This window comes from Chiloscyllium plagiosum, unplaced genomic scaffold (genome assembly GCF_037043375.1).
Source record: "Chiloscyllium plagiosum isolate Xiang-an unplaced genomic scaffold, Cpla_swu_hap1 HiC_scaffold_27, whole genome shotgun sequence".
NCBI classification, from domain to species: domain Eukaryota; kingdom Metazoa; phylum Chordata; class Chondrichthyes; order Orectolobiformes; family Hemiscylliidae; genus Chiloscyllium; species Chiloscyllium plagiosum.
Window position 1 is genome coordinate 72,928,966 of NW_028270165.1, and position 14,202 is coordinate 72,943,167.

The 14,202-nt window shown below is 64.9% G+C and overlaps 1 protein-coding gene across 1 annotated transcript in view; it reads right to left on the reverse strand.

The window, feature by feature from the left end:
* The window catches only part of parp2 (poly (ADP-ribose) polymerase 2), a 140,192-nt gene extending 137,598 nt beyond the window's left edge, over positions 1 to 2,594 (reverse strand). Inside the window, exon 1 of the mRNA XM_087975419.1 lies at positions 2,553 to 2,594. Coding sequence (XP_087831545.1) covers positions 2,553 to 2,586 — 34 coding nt within the window. The 5' untranslated portion in view covers positions 2,587 to 2,594. The remainder of the gene's footprint in view (positions 1 to 2,552) is intronic.
* Between the last annotated feature and the right edge of the window lie 11,608 nt (positions 2,595 to 14,202).

The following is a 14,202-nucleotide window of genomic DNA, read 5'->3' on the forward strand; positions in this document are numbered from 1 at the left end:
GAGGCAGAGCCTTCCAGACTCGGGAACTACGGAGACCGTGTGTGCCTGATTTCATTTGACAGCACCCCAGGCACGTTCACTCTTTCGACTGACGGGCCCGCCCAGCAATCTCAGAGGATGGTTTCCGCAGCCTCCGACGCTCCAGGGAAAACACCCCGGCCTATTCAGCCTCTCCCTGCAGCTCAAACCTTCCAAGCCTGGCAACATCCTTTGTAAATCTTTTCTGAACCCTTTCACGTTTCTGAAAGGACTGGGGCCAGATGTGTGCACAAATTGGGTGCGGTGTGACACTGGGGGATCACACTGTGCACAAATTGGGTGCGGTGTGACACTGGGGGATCAGACTGTGCACAAATTGGGTGCGGTGTGACACTGGGGGATCAGACTGTGCACAAATTGGGTGCGGTGTGACACTGGGGGATCTGACTGTGCACAAATTGGGTGCGGTGTGACACTGGGGGATCTGACTGTGCACAAATTGGGTGCGGTGTGACACTGGGGGATCTGACTGTGCACAAATTGGGTGCGGTGTGACACTGGGGGATCTGACTGTGCACAAATTGGGTGCGGTGTGACACTGGGGGATCTGACTGTGCACAAATTGGGTGCGGTGTGACACTGGGGGATCTGACTGTGCACAAATTGGGTGCGGTGTGACACTGGGGGATCAGACTGTGCACAAATTGGGTGCGGTGTGACACTGGGGGATCAGACTGTGCACAAATTGGGTGCGGTGTGACACTGGGGGATCTGACTGTGCACAAATTGGGTGCGGTGTGACACTGGGGGATCTGACTGTGCACAAATTGGGTGCGGTGTGACACTGGGGGATCAGACTGTGCACAAATTGGGTGCGGTGTGACACTGGGGGATCTGACTGTGCACAAATTGGGTGCGGTGTGACACTGGGGGATCAGACTGTGCACAAATTGGGTGCGGTGTGACACTGGGGGATCTGTCTGTGCACAAATTGGGTGCGGTGTGACACTGGGGGATCTGACTGTGCACAAATTGGGTGCGGTGTGACACTGGGGGATCTGACTGTGCACAAATTGGGTGCGGTGTGACACTGGGGGATCTGACTGTGCACAAATTGGGTGCGGTGTGACACTGGGGGATCTGACTGTGCACAAATTGGGTGCGGTGTGACACTGGGGGATCTGACTGTGCACAAATTGGGTGCGGTGTGACACTGGGGGATCAGACTGTGCACAAATTGGGTGCGGTGTGACACTGGGGGATCTGACTGTGCACAAATTGGGTGCGGTGTGACACTGGGGGATCTGACTGTGCACAAATTGGGTGCGGTGTGACACTGGGGGATCTGACTGTGCACAAATTGGGTGCGGTGTGACACTGGGGGATCAGACTGTGCACAAATTGGGTGCGGTGTGACACTGGGGGATCTGACTGTGCACAAATTGGGTGCGGTGTGACACTGGGGGATCAGACTATGCACAAATTGGGTGCGGTGTGACACTGGGGGATCAGACTGTGCACAAATTGGGTGCAGTGTGACACTGGGGGATCTGACTGTGCACAAATTGGGTGCGGTGTGACACTGGGGGATCTGACTGTGCACAAATTGGGTGCGGTGTGACACTGGGGGATCAGACTGTGCACAAATTGGGTGCGGTGTGACACTGGGGGATCAGACTGTGCACAAATTGGGTGCGGTGTGACACTGGGGGATCAGACTGTGCACAAATTGGGTGCGGTGTGACACTGGGGGATCTGACTGTGCACAAATTGGGTGCGGTGTGACACTGGGGGATCTGACTGTGCACAAATTGGGTGCGGTGTGACACTGGGGGATCTGACTGTGCACAAATTGGGTGCGGTGTGACACTGGGGGATCAGACTGTGCACAAATTGGGTGCGGTGTGACACTGGGGGATCTGACTGTGCACAAATTGGGTGCGGTGTGACACTGGGGGATCAGACTGTGCACAAATTGGGTGCGGTGTGACACTGGGGGATCAGACTGTGCACAAATTGGGTGCGGTGTGACACTGGGGGATCAGACTGTGCACAAATTGGGTGCGGTGTGACACTGGGGGATCAGACTGTGCACAAATTGGGTGCGGTGTGACACTGGGGGATCAGACTGTGCACAAATTGGGTGCGGTGTGACACTGGGGGATCAGACTGTGCACAAATTGGGTGCGGTGTGACACTGGGGGATCTGACTGTGCACAAATTGGGTGCGGTGTGTCACTGGGTGATCAGACTGTGCACAAATTGGGTGCGGTGTGACACTGGGGGATCAGACTGTGCACAAATTGGGATGCGGACAGGACATGAGGGCGGATATCTGACCGCCACGCTCCAGGGAGTGCAGTGCTGCTCCCCAGATGCTCCCTTCTGCCACTTGGGACGTGCCAGGCTATATATAAATGAAAGCTGGATGAGCGGGGGGGGGGGGGGTTAGGGGGGAGCGGGTGTGGGTAACGACACGTTCTAACGTCTCCCACAGATGAAACCCCACCCACAGGAGGGCAAAAGGTTTGCATAGAGACATTAAACGGAGTAGAAAAGGGAGCATCCCTCACCTTCCCGCTCCCGGGATCGTCTTCCCGCCGCCATCGCTGCCGACTCCTGGATGGACGAACCCGCCCCATTTCCCCCCACGCCGACGCCGCCGATTTGCCCCCAGCCCCGTCCATCAATCGCCAATGCCGGAGGTCCCCCCTACTCATTGGTCACTCCCGTGTCAGTCAGACTGTAACCCCCACGCGGATTGGTCCCCGCCCCCGGGCTGGGCGGACGTCGGCGCGACCGTTGGTCTCGAGCGAGCGCGCGACCCTAGCCTGCAAACCCCGCCCCCGAACCTCCGCTCGTCCTATTGGCCGTCGCCGCCGTCCATGAAACCCGCCATTGACGGACCCGTGCCCCTTTCCATTGGCTGACCCCACCACCACCATCAGCCATCGCCGCACGCCGATTGGTCGAGGCTCTCGCGGGTGTGCGACGATTGGGCTCGAGGCAGCGCGCGAGCCAATTCGCCCTGCCACCCCGGAAAAAGAACCACCGCGCGTTCTACTGGCCAGAGCTGCCGTCCATCCCGATAGCGACCTGTGCTGATTGGTCAGATCGCGGAGGAATGGGCGGGAGAAATTGACGTTGTGGGGGCGCGGCTAACTTGGACGGGCTCTCTCGGTTTCATTGGCTGTTTCCGCCGTCAGTCACGGGGCTTGCGCCGCTGATTGGGCGCGTGTCTGCGGAAAGGCGGGACGTCGTATTCGCGTTGCGTAAGCGACGTGGGGGGGTGATAACTTCGAAGGCTAATGGTCAATGCCGCTGTCAATCAGGAGGGCGGCCTAACGCGAATGGGCAATGAAAGGGGGGGGCGTGCTGCGCTGTTGGGGTGCGTCTTGCGGGGCGCACCCCCCGCGGCGATTGGTCGGCAGCGCTGCCAATCAGAACCCCTCCAAGCCGATTGGGCGGTGGAAGGGGCGGGAGGCGGCAACCCGATGTGCCAATCCCCCGGTGCCTATTGGCCGACGTGACTGTCCATCACGAGCCGGGCGAATCCGATTGGGCGGAGCGCCCAATGAGGGCGGGGATTTGGCGGCAGGTCCCGGCGCCGCCTACCGCCAAGGCGATTGGCCAGCCGCGCTGTCAATCAGGATCCTGGCCGATCTGATTGGCGGGATGTTGTACAATGCCCCTGCATGGGGATTCCAGCCTTGGAAACAGAGCCAGTCTGACTCAAGATCGGGATGCAGACAGACTCTAGCCTCACGCCTTTGGAGCATCGTCCGAGCCGAGAGGTCGCCTTATGTTGGGGGATTGCACGTAATTCCCCGTAAGTTTCTCTCGGCCCCACTTCAGAAGTAGAAAACGGCTCAACGTTGGTCGACAAAGTTAAAAAAATAAAATTCACCCCACACCAGGTTATAGTCCAAGGCAGCTCAAGAGTTTATGGATCGGAGGGTGTAGCGGACAGCGAAGAGGGTTCCCTCCGATTACAACAGGGTCTGGACCAGACGGGCCAATGGGCTGAGAAGTGGCAGATGGAGTTTAATTCAGATAAATGTGAGGTGCTGTATTTTGGGAAAGCAAATCTTAGCAGGACTTATACACTTAATGGTAAGGTCCTAGGGAGTGTTGCTGAACGAAGAGACCTTGGAGTGCAGGTTCATAGCTCCTTGAAAGTGGAGTCGCAGGTAGATAGGATAGTGAAGAAGGCGTTTGGTATGCTTTCCTTTATTGGTCAGAGTATTGAGTACAGGAGTCGGGAGGTCAGGTTGCGGCTGTACAGGACATTGGTTAGGGCCACTGTTGGAATATTGCGTGCAATTCTGGTCTCCTTCCTATCGGAAAGATGTTGTGAAAGGGTTCAGGAAAGACTTACAAGGATGTTGGAGGGTTTGAGCTACAGGGAGAGGCTGGACAGGCTGGGGCTGTTTTCCCCGGAGCGTCGGAGGCTGAGGGGTGACCTTATAGAGGTTTATAAAATCATGAGGGGGCATGGGTATGATAAATAGGCAAAGTCTTTTCCCTGAGGACGGGGGAGTCCAGAACTAGAGGGGCGTAGGTTTAGGGTGAGAGGGGCAAGGGACAACGTTTTCACGCAGAGGGTGGTACGTGTGTGGAATGAGCTGCCAGAGGACGTGGTGGAGGCTGGTACAATTGCAACATTTAAGAGGCATCTGGATGGGTATATGAATAGGAAGGGTTTGGAGGGATATGGGCCGGGTGCTGGCAGGTGGGACGAGATTGGGTTTGGGATATCTGGGTCGGCATGGACGGGTTGGACCGAAGGGTCTGTTTCTGTGCTGTCCATCTCTGTGACTCTGTGACTAGCTTTAGGTGTTGTGTGATATTTTAACCTCCAAATCCACTTCACCTTGGCGCGCTTAACTCCATCGTCCAAGCTGAGATGACGCCGATCGCGGTGAAACCTCGATTATCCAAACACCGGAGATCCGGAAAGTCGGACTGTTTCCAGCAGCGATCGGGTCTTTTGTTTGCAGTGATTGAACCAGGCAATGTCTCCAAATGGAGAAAGTGAGGTCTGCAGATGCTGGAGATCAGAGCTGAAAATGTGTTGCTGGAAAAGCGCAGCAGGTCAGGCAGCATCCAGGGAGCAGGAGAATCGACGTTTCGGCCATAAGCCCTTCTTCAGGAATGAGCCCAAAACGTCGATTCTCCTGTTCCTTGGATGCTGCCTGACCTGCTGCGCTTTTCCAGCAACACATTTTCAGCTCTGATCTCCAGCATCTGCAGTCCTCACTTTCTCCTCAAAGATTTCAACCTACTGCGAATCCTCTTGCAAGGATGCCTGCCTTGAAGAAGCTCTCTTCCTCCCTCTACAAAGATTTCAGTGAGTCCCTCTCTCACTGCACCCCCCAGGTCATCTCCTCTGCACAGAAGCTCTTCAGCCACATTCTCAAACAGAGCTCATTCCTGAAGAAGGGGTTATGCCCGAAACGTCGATTCTCCTGTTCCCTGGATGCTGCCTGACCTGCTGCGCTTCTCCAGCAACACATTTTCAGCAATGTTTCCCTGATTTTCTAAACAGACGTGTACCCTAAACCCACACCAAGCTCCCCTCCCTCCCCCCACGTGTGTATGGGAGGGAGGGCGATGTGTGTGTGTGCGTGTGTGGGGGGGTGGGAGGGTGGTGTGTGGGGGGTGGGAGGGCGGTGTGTGTGGGTGGGGGGAGGGCAGTGTGTGTGTGTGGGGGGGAGGGCGGTGTGTGTAGGGGGGAGGGCGGTGTGTGTGGGGGGGAGGGTGGTGTGTGTGTGGGGGGAGAGGGCGGTGTGTGTTGGGGGGGAGGGCGGTGTGTGTGTGTTGAGGAGGGCGGTATGTGTGTGGGGGGAGGGCGGTGTGTGTGGGGGGGGAGGGCGGTGTGTGTTGGGGGGGAGGGCGGTGTGTGTGTGTTGAGGAGGGCGGTATGTGTGTGGGGGGAGGGCGGTGTGTGTGTGGGGGAGGGAGGGTGGTGTGTGTGTGTGGGGGGAGGGCGGTGTGTGTGTGGGGGGGGGAGGGCGGTGTGTGTGTGGGGGGCGCGGTGTGTGTGTGTGGGGGGGGAGGGCGGTGTGTGTGTGGGGGGGGAGGGTGGTGTGTGTGTGTGGGGGGGGAGGGCGGTGTGTGTGTGTGGGGGGTGGGCGGTGTGTGTGTGTGGGGGGGGAGGGCGGTGTGTGTGTGTGGGGGGTGGGCGGTGTGTGTGTGTGGGGGGGGGCGGTGTGTGTGTGTGTGTGTGGGGGGGGGCGGTGTGTGTGTGTGTGGGGGGGGCGGTGTGTGTGGGGGGGGAGGGCGGTGTGTGTGTGGGGGGGGGGGTGGGCGGTGTGTGTGTGTGGGGGGGAGGGTGGTGTGTGTGTGTGGGGGGGGAGGGCGGTGTGTGTGTGTGTGGGGGGAGGGCGGTATGTGTGTGTGTGTGTGTCTGTGTGTGTGGGGGGGGAGGGCGGTGTGTGTGGGTGGGGAGGAGGGCGGTGTGTGTGGGTGGGGGAGGGCAGTGTGTGTGAGTGGGGGGAGGGCAGTGTGTGTGTGTGGGGGGGAGGGCGGTGTGTGTTGGGGGGGAGGGTGGTGTGTGTTGGGGGGGAGGGCGGTGTGTGTGTGTTGAGGAGGGCGGTATGTGTGTGGGGGGAGGGCGGTGTGTGTGTGGGGGGGGGGAGGGCGGTGTGTGTTGGGGGAGAGGGCGGTGTGTGTTGGGGGGGAGGGCGGTGTGTGTTGGGGGGGAGGGCGGTGTGTGTGGGGGGGGAGGGCGGTGTGTGTGTGTTGAGGAGGGCGGTATGTGTGTGGGGGGAGGGCGGTGTGTGTGTGGGGGGGGGAGGGTGGTGTGTGTGTGTGGGGGGAGGGCGGTGTGTGTGTGGGGGGGGAGGGTGGTGTGTGTGTGTGGGGGGGGAGGGCGGTGTGTGTGTGTGGGGGGTGGGCAGTGTGTGTGTGTGTGGGGGGGAGGGCGGTGTGTGTGTGTTGAGGAGGGCGGTATGTGTGTGGGGGGAGGGCGGTGTGTGTGTGGGGGGGGGGAGGGTGGTGTGTGTGTGTGGGGGGGAGGGCGGTGTGTGTGTGTGGGGGGGAGGGCGGTGTGTGTGTGTTGAGGAGGGCGGTATGTGTGTGGGGGGAGGGCGGTGTGTGTGGGGGGGGGAGGGTGGTGTGTGTGTGTGGGGGGGGAGGGCGGTGTGTGTGTGTGGGGGGGGAGGGCGGTGTGTGTGTGGGGGGGAGGGCGGTGTGTGTGTGGGGGGGGGAGGGCAGTGTGTGTGTGTGGGGGGGGAGGGCGGTGTGTGTGTGTGGGGGGTGGGCGGTGTGTGTGTGTGTGGGGGGGGGGGAGGGCGGTATGTGTGTGGGGGGGGAGGGCGGTGTGTGTGTGTGGGGGGGAGGGTAGTGTGTGTGTGTGGGGGGGGAGGGCGGTGTGTGTGTGTGGGGGGCGCGGTGTGTGTGTGTGTGGGGGGGAGGGCGGTGTGTGTGTGTGGGGGGCGCGGTGTGTGTGTGTGTGGGGGGGAGGGCGGTGTGTGTGTGTGGGGGGCGCGGTGTGTGTGTGTGTGGGGGGGAGGGCGGTGTGTGTGTGTGGGGTGGGGGGGTGTGTGTGTGGGGGGGGAGGGCGATGTGTGTGTGGGGGGGGAGGGCGGTGTGTGTGTGTGGGGGGGCGATGTGTGTGTGGGGGGAGGGCGGTGTGTGTGTTGAGGAGGGCGGTATGTGTGTGGGGGGAGGGCGGTGTGTGTGTGTGGGGGGGAGGGTGGTGTGTGTGTGTTGAGGAGGGCGGTATGTGTGTGGGGGGAGCGCGGTGTGTGTGTGGGGGGGGGAGGGTGCTGTGTGGGGGGGGGAGGGCGGTGTGTGTGTGGGGGGGGAAGGCGGTGTGTGTGTGGGGGGGAGAGGGCGGTGTGTGTGTGGGGGGGGAGGGTGGTGTGTGTGTGGGGGGGGAGGGTGGTGTGTGTGTGTGTGTGGGGGGGAGGGCGGTGTGTGTGTGTGGGGGGTGGGCGGTGTGTGTGTGTGTGTGTGGGGGGGGGAGGGCGGTGTGTGTGTGGGGGGGGGAGGGTGGTGTGTGTGTGGGGGGGAGGGCGGTGTGTGTGTGTGGGGGGGGAGGGCGGTGTGTGTGTGGGGGGGGAGGGTGGTGTGTGTGTGTGGGGGGGAGAGCGGTGTGTGTGGGGGGGGAGGGCGGTGTGTGTGTGTTGAGGAGGGCGGTATGTGTGTGGGGGGGGGGAGAGCGGTGTGTGTGTGGGGGGGAGGGCGGTGTGTGTGTGGGGGGGAGGGCGGTATGTGTGTGGGGGGAGGGCGGTGTGTGTGTGGGGGGGAGGGCGGTATGTGTGTGGGGGGGAGGGCGGTATGTGTGTGGGGGGGAGGGCGGTGTGTGTGTGGGGGGGAGGGCGGTGTGTGTGTGTGGGGGGGAGGGTGGTGTGTGTGTGTTGAGGAGGGCGGTATGTGTGTGGGGGGGGAGAGCGGTGTGTGTGTGGGGGGGAGGGCGGTGTGTGTGTGGGGGGGAGGGCGGTATGTGTGTGGGGGGAGGGCGGTGTGTGTGTGGGGGGGAGGGCGGTATGTGTGTGGGGGGAGGGCGGTGTGTGTGTGTGGGGGGGAGGGCGGTGTGTGTGTGTTGAGGAGGGCGGTATGTGTGTGGGGGGGGAGAGCGGTGTGTGTGTGTGGGGGGGAGGGTGGTGTGTGTGTGTTGAGGAGGGCGGTATGTGTGTGGGGGGGGAGAGCGGTGTGTGTGTGGGGGGGAGGGCGGTGTGTGTGTGGGGGGGAGGGCGGTATGTGTGTGGGGGGAGGGCGGTGTGTGTGTGGGGGGGAGGGCGGTATGTGTGTGGGGGGAGGGCGGTGTGTGTGTGTGGGGGGGAGGGCGGTGTGTGTGTGTTGAGGAGGGCGGTATGTGTGTGGGGGGGGAGAGCGGTGTGTGTGTGGGGGGCGAGGGCGGTGTGTGTGTGGGGGGGAGGGCGGTATGTGTGTGGGGGGGAGGGCGGTGTGTGTGTGTGGGGGGGAGGGCGGTGTGTGTGTGTTGAGGAGGGCGGTATGTGTGTGGGGGGGGAGGGCGGTATGTGTGTGGGGGGAGGGCGGTGTGTGTGTGGGGGGGAGGGCGGTATGTGTGTGGGGGGGAGGGCGGTGTGTGTGTGGGGGGGAGGGCGGTATGTGTGTGGGGGGAGGGCGGTGTGTGTGTGGGGGGGGAGGGTGGTTTGTGTGTGTGGGGGGGAGGGCGGTGTGTGTGGGGGGGGGAGGGCGGTGTGTGTGTGGGGGGGAGGGCGGTGTGTGTGTGGGGGGGAGGGCGGTATGTGTGTGGGGGGAGGGCGGTGTGTGTGTGTGGGGGGGAGGGTGGTGTGTGTGTGTTGAGGAGGGCGGTATGTGTGTGGGGGGGGGGAGGGTGCTGTGTGTGTGTGGGGGGGAGGGTGGAGTGTGTGTGTGGGGGGAGGGCGGTGTGTGTGTGGGGGGGGAGGGCGGTGTGTGTGTGGGGGGGAGGGCGGTGTGTGTGTGGGGGGGGAGGGTGCTGTGTGTGTGTGGGGGGGAGGGCGGTGTGTGTGTGGGGGGGGGAGGGCGGTGTGTGTGTGGGGGGGAGGGCGGTGTGTGTGTGGGGGGGGGAGGGTGGTGTGTGTGTGTGTGGGGGGGAGGGCGGTGTGTGTGTGGGGGGGGAGGGTGGTGTGTGTGTGTGTGTGGGGGGGAGGGCGGTGTGTGTGTGTGGGGGGTGGGCGGTGTGTGTGTGTGTGTGTGGGGGGGGGAGGGCGGTGTGTGTGTGGGGGGGGAGGGTGGTGTGTGTGTGTGGGGGGGGGAGGGCGGTGTGTGTGTGGGGGGGGAGGGTGGTGTGTGTGTGTGGGGGGGAGGGCGGTGTGTGTGTGTGGGGGGAGGGTGGTGTGTGTGTGTGGGGGGGAGGGCGGTGTGTGTGTGTGGGGGGGGAGGGTGGTGTGTGTGTGTGGGGGGGAGGGCGGTGTGTGTGTGGGGGGGGGAGGGTGGTGTGTGTATGTGGGGGGGGAGGGCGGTGTATGTGTGTGGGGGGGGGAAGGCGGTGTGTGTGTGTGGGGAGTGGGCGGTGTGTGTGTGTGGGGGGGCGGTGTGTGTGTGTGTGGGGGGGGGGGGCGGTGTGTGTGTGTGGGGGGGGCGGTGTGTGTGTGTGTGGGGGGAGGGCGGTGTGTGTGTGTGTGTGTGTGTCTGTGTGTGTGGGGGGGAGGGCGGTGTGTGTGGGTGGGGAGGAGGGCGGTGTGTGTGGGTGGGGGAGGGCAGTGTGTGTGAGTGGGGGGAGGGCAGTGTGTGTGTGTGGGGGGGAGGGCGGTGTGTGTTGGGGGGGAGGGCGGTGTGTGTTGGGGGGGAGGGCGGTGTGTGTTGGGGGGGAGGGCGGTGTGTGTGTGTTGAGGAGGGCGGTATGTGTGTGGGGGGAGGGCGGTGTGTGTGTGTGGGGGGGGGGGGGAGGGCGGTGTGTGTGGAGGGGGAGGGCGGTGTGTGTGTGGAGGGGAGGGTGGTGTGTGTTGGGGGGGAGGGCGGTGTGTGTTGGGGGGGAGGGCGGTGTGTGTGGGGGGGGGAGGGCGGTGTGTGTGTGTTGAGGAGGGCGGTATGTGTGTGGGGGGAGGGCGGTGTGTGTGTGTTGAGGAGGGCGGTATGTGTGTGGGGGGAGGGCGGTGTGTGTGTGGGGGGGGGAGGGTGGTGTGTGTGTGTGGGGGGAGGGCGGTGTGTGTGTGGGGGGGGAGGGTGGTGTGTGTGTGTGGGGGGGGAGGGCGGTGTGTGTGTGTGGGGGGTGGGCAGTGTGTGTGTGTGTGTGGGGGGGAGGGCGGTGTGTGTGTGTTGAGGAGGGCGGTATGTGTGTGGGGGGAGGGCGGTGTGTGTGTGGGGGGGGGAGGGTGGTGTGTGTGTGTGGGGGGGAGGGCGGTGTGTGTGTGTGGAGGGGAGGGCGGTGTGTGTGTGTTGAGGAGGGCGGTATGTGTGTGGGGGGAGGGCGGTGTGTGTGTGGGGGGGGGAGGGTGGTGTGTGTGTGTGGGGGGGGGAGGGCGGTGTGTGTGTGTGGGGGGGGAGGGCGGTGTGTGTGTGGGGGGGAGGGCGGTGTGTGTGTGGGGGGGGGAGGGCGGTGTGTGTGTGTGGGGGGGGAGGGCGGTGTGTGTGTGTGGGGGGTGGGCGGTGTGTGTGTGTGGGGGGGGAGGGCGGTATGTGTGTGTGGGGGGTGGGCGGTGTGTGTGTGTGTGGGGGGGAGGGCGGTATGTGTGTGTGTGGGGGGGAGGGCGGTGTGTGTGTGTGTGGGGGGGGAGGGCGGTGTGTGTGTGTGGGGGGAGGGCGGTGTGTGTGTGGGGGGGGCGTGGTGTGTGTGTGTGTGGGGGGGAGGGCGGTGTGTGTGTGTGGGGGGGCGATGTGTGTGTGGGGGGAGGGCGGTGTGTGTGTGTGGGGGGAGGGCGGTGTGTGTGTGGGGGGGAGGGCGGTGTGTGTGTGGGGGGGGAGGGCGGTGTGTGTGTGTGTGTGTGGGGGGGCGGTGTGTGTGTGTGTGGGGGGGGAGGGCGGTGTGTGTGTGTGGGGGGGCGATGTGTGTGTGGGGGGAGGGCGGTGTGTGTGTGGGGGGGGAGGGTAGTGTGTGTGTGTGTGTGGGGGGGGGGAGGGCGGTGTGTGTGTGGGGGGTGGGCAGTGTGTGTGTGGGGGGGGAGGGCGGTGTGTGTGTGTGGGGGGGCGATGTGTGTGTGGGGGGAGGGTGGTGTGTGTGTGTGGGGGGGGAGGGCGGTGTGTGTGTGTGGGGGGAGGGCGGTGTGTGTGTGTGGGGGGAGGGCGGTGTGTGTGTGTGGGGGGTGGGCGGTGTGTGTGTGTGGGGGGGAGGGCGGTGTGTGTGTGTTGAGGAGGGCGGTATGTGTGTGGGGGGAGGGCGGTGTGTGTGTGTTGAGGAGGGCGGTATGTGTGTGGGGGGAGGGCGGTGTGTGTGTGTGGGGGAGGGCGGTGTGTGTGTGTTGAGGAGGGCGGTATGTGTGTGGGGGGAGCGCGGTGTGTGTGTGTGGGGGGGAGGGCGGTATGTGTGTGGGGGGGAGGGCGGTATGTGTGTGGGGGGAGGGCGGTGTGTGTGTGTGGGGGGGGGAGGGTGGTGTGTGTGTGTTGAGGAGGGCGGTATGTGTGTGGGGGGAGCGCGGTGTGTGTGTGGGGGGGGAGGGTGCTGTGTGTGTGTGGGGGGGAGGGCGGTGTGTGTGTGGGGGGGGAGGGCGGTGTGTGTGTGGGGGGGGAGGGCGGTGTGTGTGTGGGGGGGAGAGGGCGGTGTGTGTGTGGGGGGGGGAGGGTGGTGTGTGTGTGGGGGGGGAGGGTGGTGTGTGTGTGTGGGGGGGGGAGGGCGGTGTGTGTGTGTGGGGGGTGGGCGGTGTGTGTGTGTGTGTGTGGGGGGGGGGAGGGCGGTGTGTGTGGGGGGGGGGAGGGTGGTGTGTGTGTGTGGGGGGGAGGGCGGTGTGTGTGTGTGGGGGGGGGAGGGCGGTGTGTGTGTGTTGAGGAGGGCGGTATGTGTGTGGGGGGAGGGCGATGTGTGTGTGTGGGGGGGAGGGTGGTGTGTGTGTGTTGAGGAGGGCGGTATGTGTGTGGGGGGGGGGAGGCTGCTGTGTGTGTGTGGGGGGGAGGGCGGTGTGTGTGTGGGGGGGGAGGGCGGTGTGTGTGTGGGGGGGGAGGGCGGTGTGTGTGTGGGGGGGGGGAGGGTGCTGTGTGTGTGTGGGGGGGAGGGCGGTGTGTGTGTGGGGGGGGAGGGCGGTGTGTGTGTGGGGGGGGAGGGCGGTGTGTGTGTGGGGGGGGGAGGGTGGTGTGTGTGTGTGTGGGGGGGAGGGCGGTGTGTGTGTGGGGGGGGAGGGCGGTGTGTGTGGGGGGGGGGAGGGTGCTGTGTGTGTGTGGGGGGGAGGGCGGTGTGTGTGTGGGGGGGGGAGGGCGGTGTGTGTGTGGGGGGGGAGGGCGGTGTGTGTGTGGGGGGGGGGAGGGTGGTGTGTGTGTGTGTGGGGGGGAGGGCGGTGTGTGTGTGGGGGGGGAGGGTGGTGTGTGTGTGTGTGGGGGGGAGGGCGGTGTGTGTGTGGGGGGGGGGAGGGCGGTGTGTGTGTGGGGGGGGAGGGTGGTGTGTGTGTGTGGGGGGGAGGGTGGTGTGTGTGTGTGGGGGGTGGGCGGTGTGTGTGTGTGGGGGGTGGGCGGTGTGTGTGTGTGTGTGTGGGGGGGGGAGGGCGGTGTGTGTGTGGGGGGGGGAGGGTGGTGTGTGTGTGTGGGGGGGGAGGGCGGTGTGTGTGTGGGGGGGGAGGGTGGTGTGTGTGTGTGGGGGGGAGGGCGGTGTGTGTGTGTGGGGGGTGGGCGGTGTGTGTGTGTGTGTGTGGGGGGGGGAGGGCGGTGTGTGTGTGGGGGGGGGAGGGTGGTGTGTGTGTGTGGGGGGGGAGGGCGGTGTGTGTGTGGGGGGGGGAGGGCGGTGTGTGTGTGGGGGGGGAGGGTGGTGTGTGTGTGTGGGGGGGAGGGTGGTGTGTGTGTGTGGGGGGGGAGGGCGGTGTGTGTGTGGGGGGAGGGCGGTGTGTGTGTGTGGGGGGGAGGGCGGTGTGTGTGTGGGGGGGGAGGGTGGTGTGTGTGTGTGGGGGGGAGGGCGGTGTGTGTGTGTGGGGGGAGGGCGGTATGTGTGTGGGGGGAGGGCGGTGTGTGTGTGTGGGGGGGAGGGCGGTGTGTGTGTGTTGAGGAGGGCGGTATGTGTGTGGGGGGAGGGCGGTGTGTGTGTGGGGGGGGGAGGGTGGTGTGTGTGTGTGGGGGGGGAGGGCGGTGTGTGTGTGTGGGGGGGGAGGGCGGTGTGTGTGTGGGGGGGGGAGGGTGGTGTGTGTGTGGGGGGGGGAGGGCGGTGTGTGTGTGTGGGGGGAGGGCGGTGTGTGTGTGTGGGGGAGGGCGGTGTGTGTGTGTTGAGGAGGGCGGTATGTGTGTGGGGGGAGCGCGGTGTGTGTGTGTGGGGGGGAGGGTGGTGTGTGTGTGTTGAGGAGGGCGGTATGTGTGTGGGGGGAGCGCGGTGTGTGTGTGGGGGGGGAGGGTGCTGTGTGTGTGTGGGGGGGAGGGCGGTGTGTGTGTGGGGGGGGAGGGCGGTGTGTGTGTGGGGGGGGAGGGCGGTGTGTGTGTGGGGGGGAGAGGGCGGTGTGTGTGTGGGGGGGGGAGGGTGGTGTGTGTGTGGGGGGGGAGGGTGGTGTGTGTGTGTGGGGGGGGGAGGGCGGTGTGTGTGTGTGGGGGGTGGGCGGTGTGTGTGTGTGTGTGTGGGGGGGGGAGGGCGGTGTGTGTGGGGGGGGGGAGGGTGGTGTGTGTGTGTGGGGGGGAGGGCGGTGTGTGTGTGTGGGGGGGGGA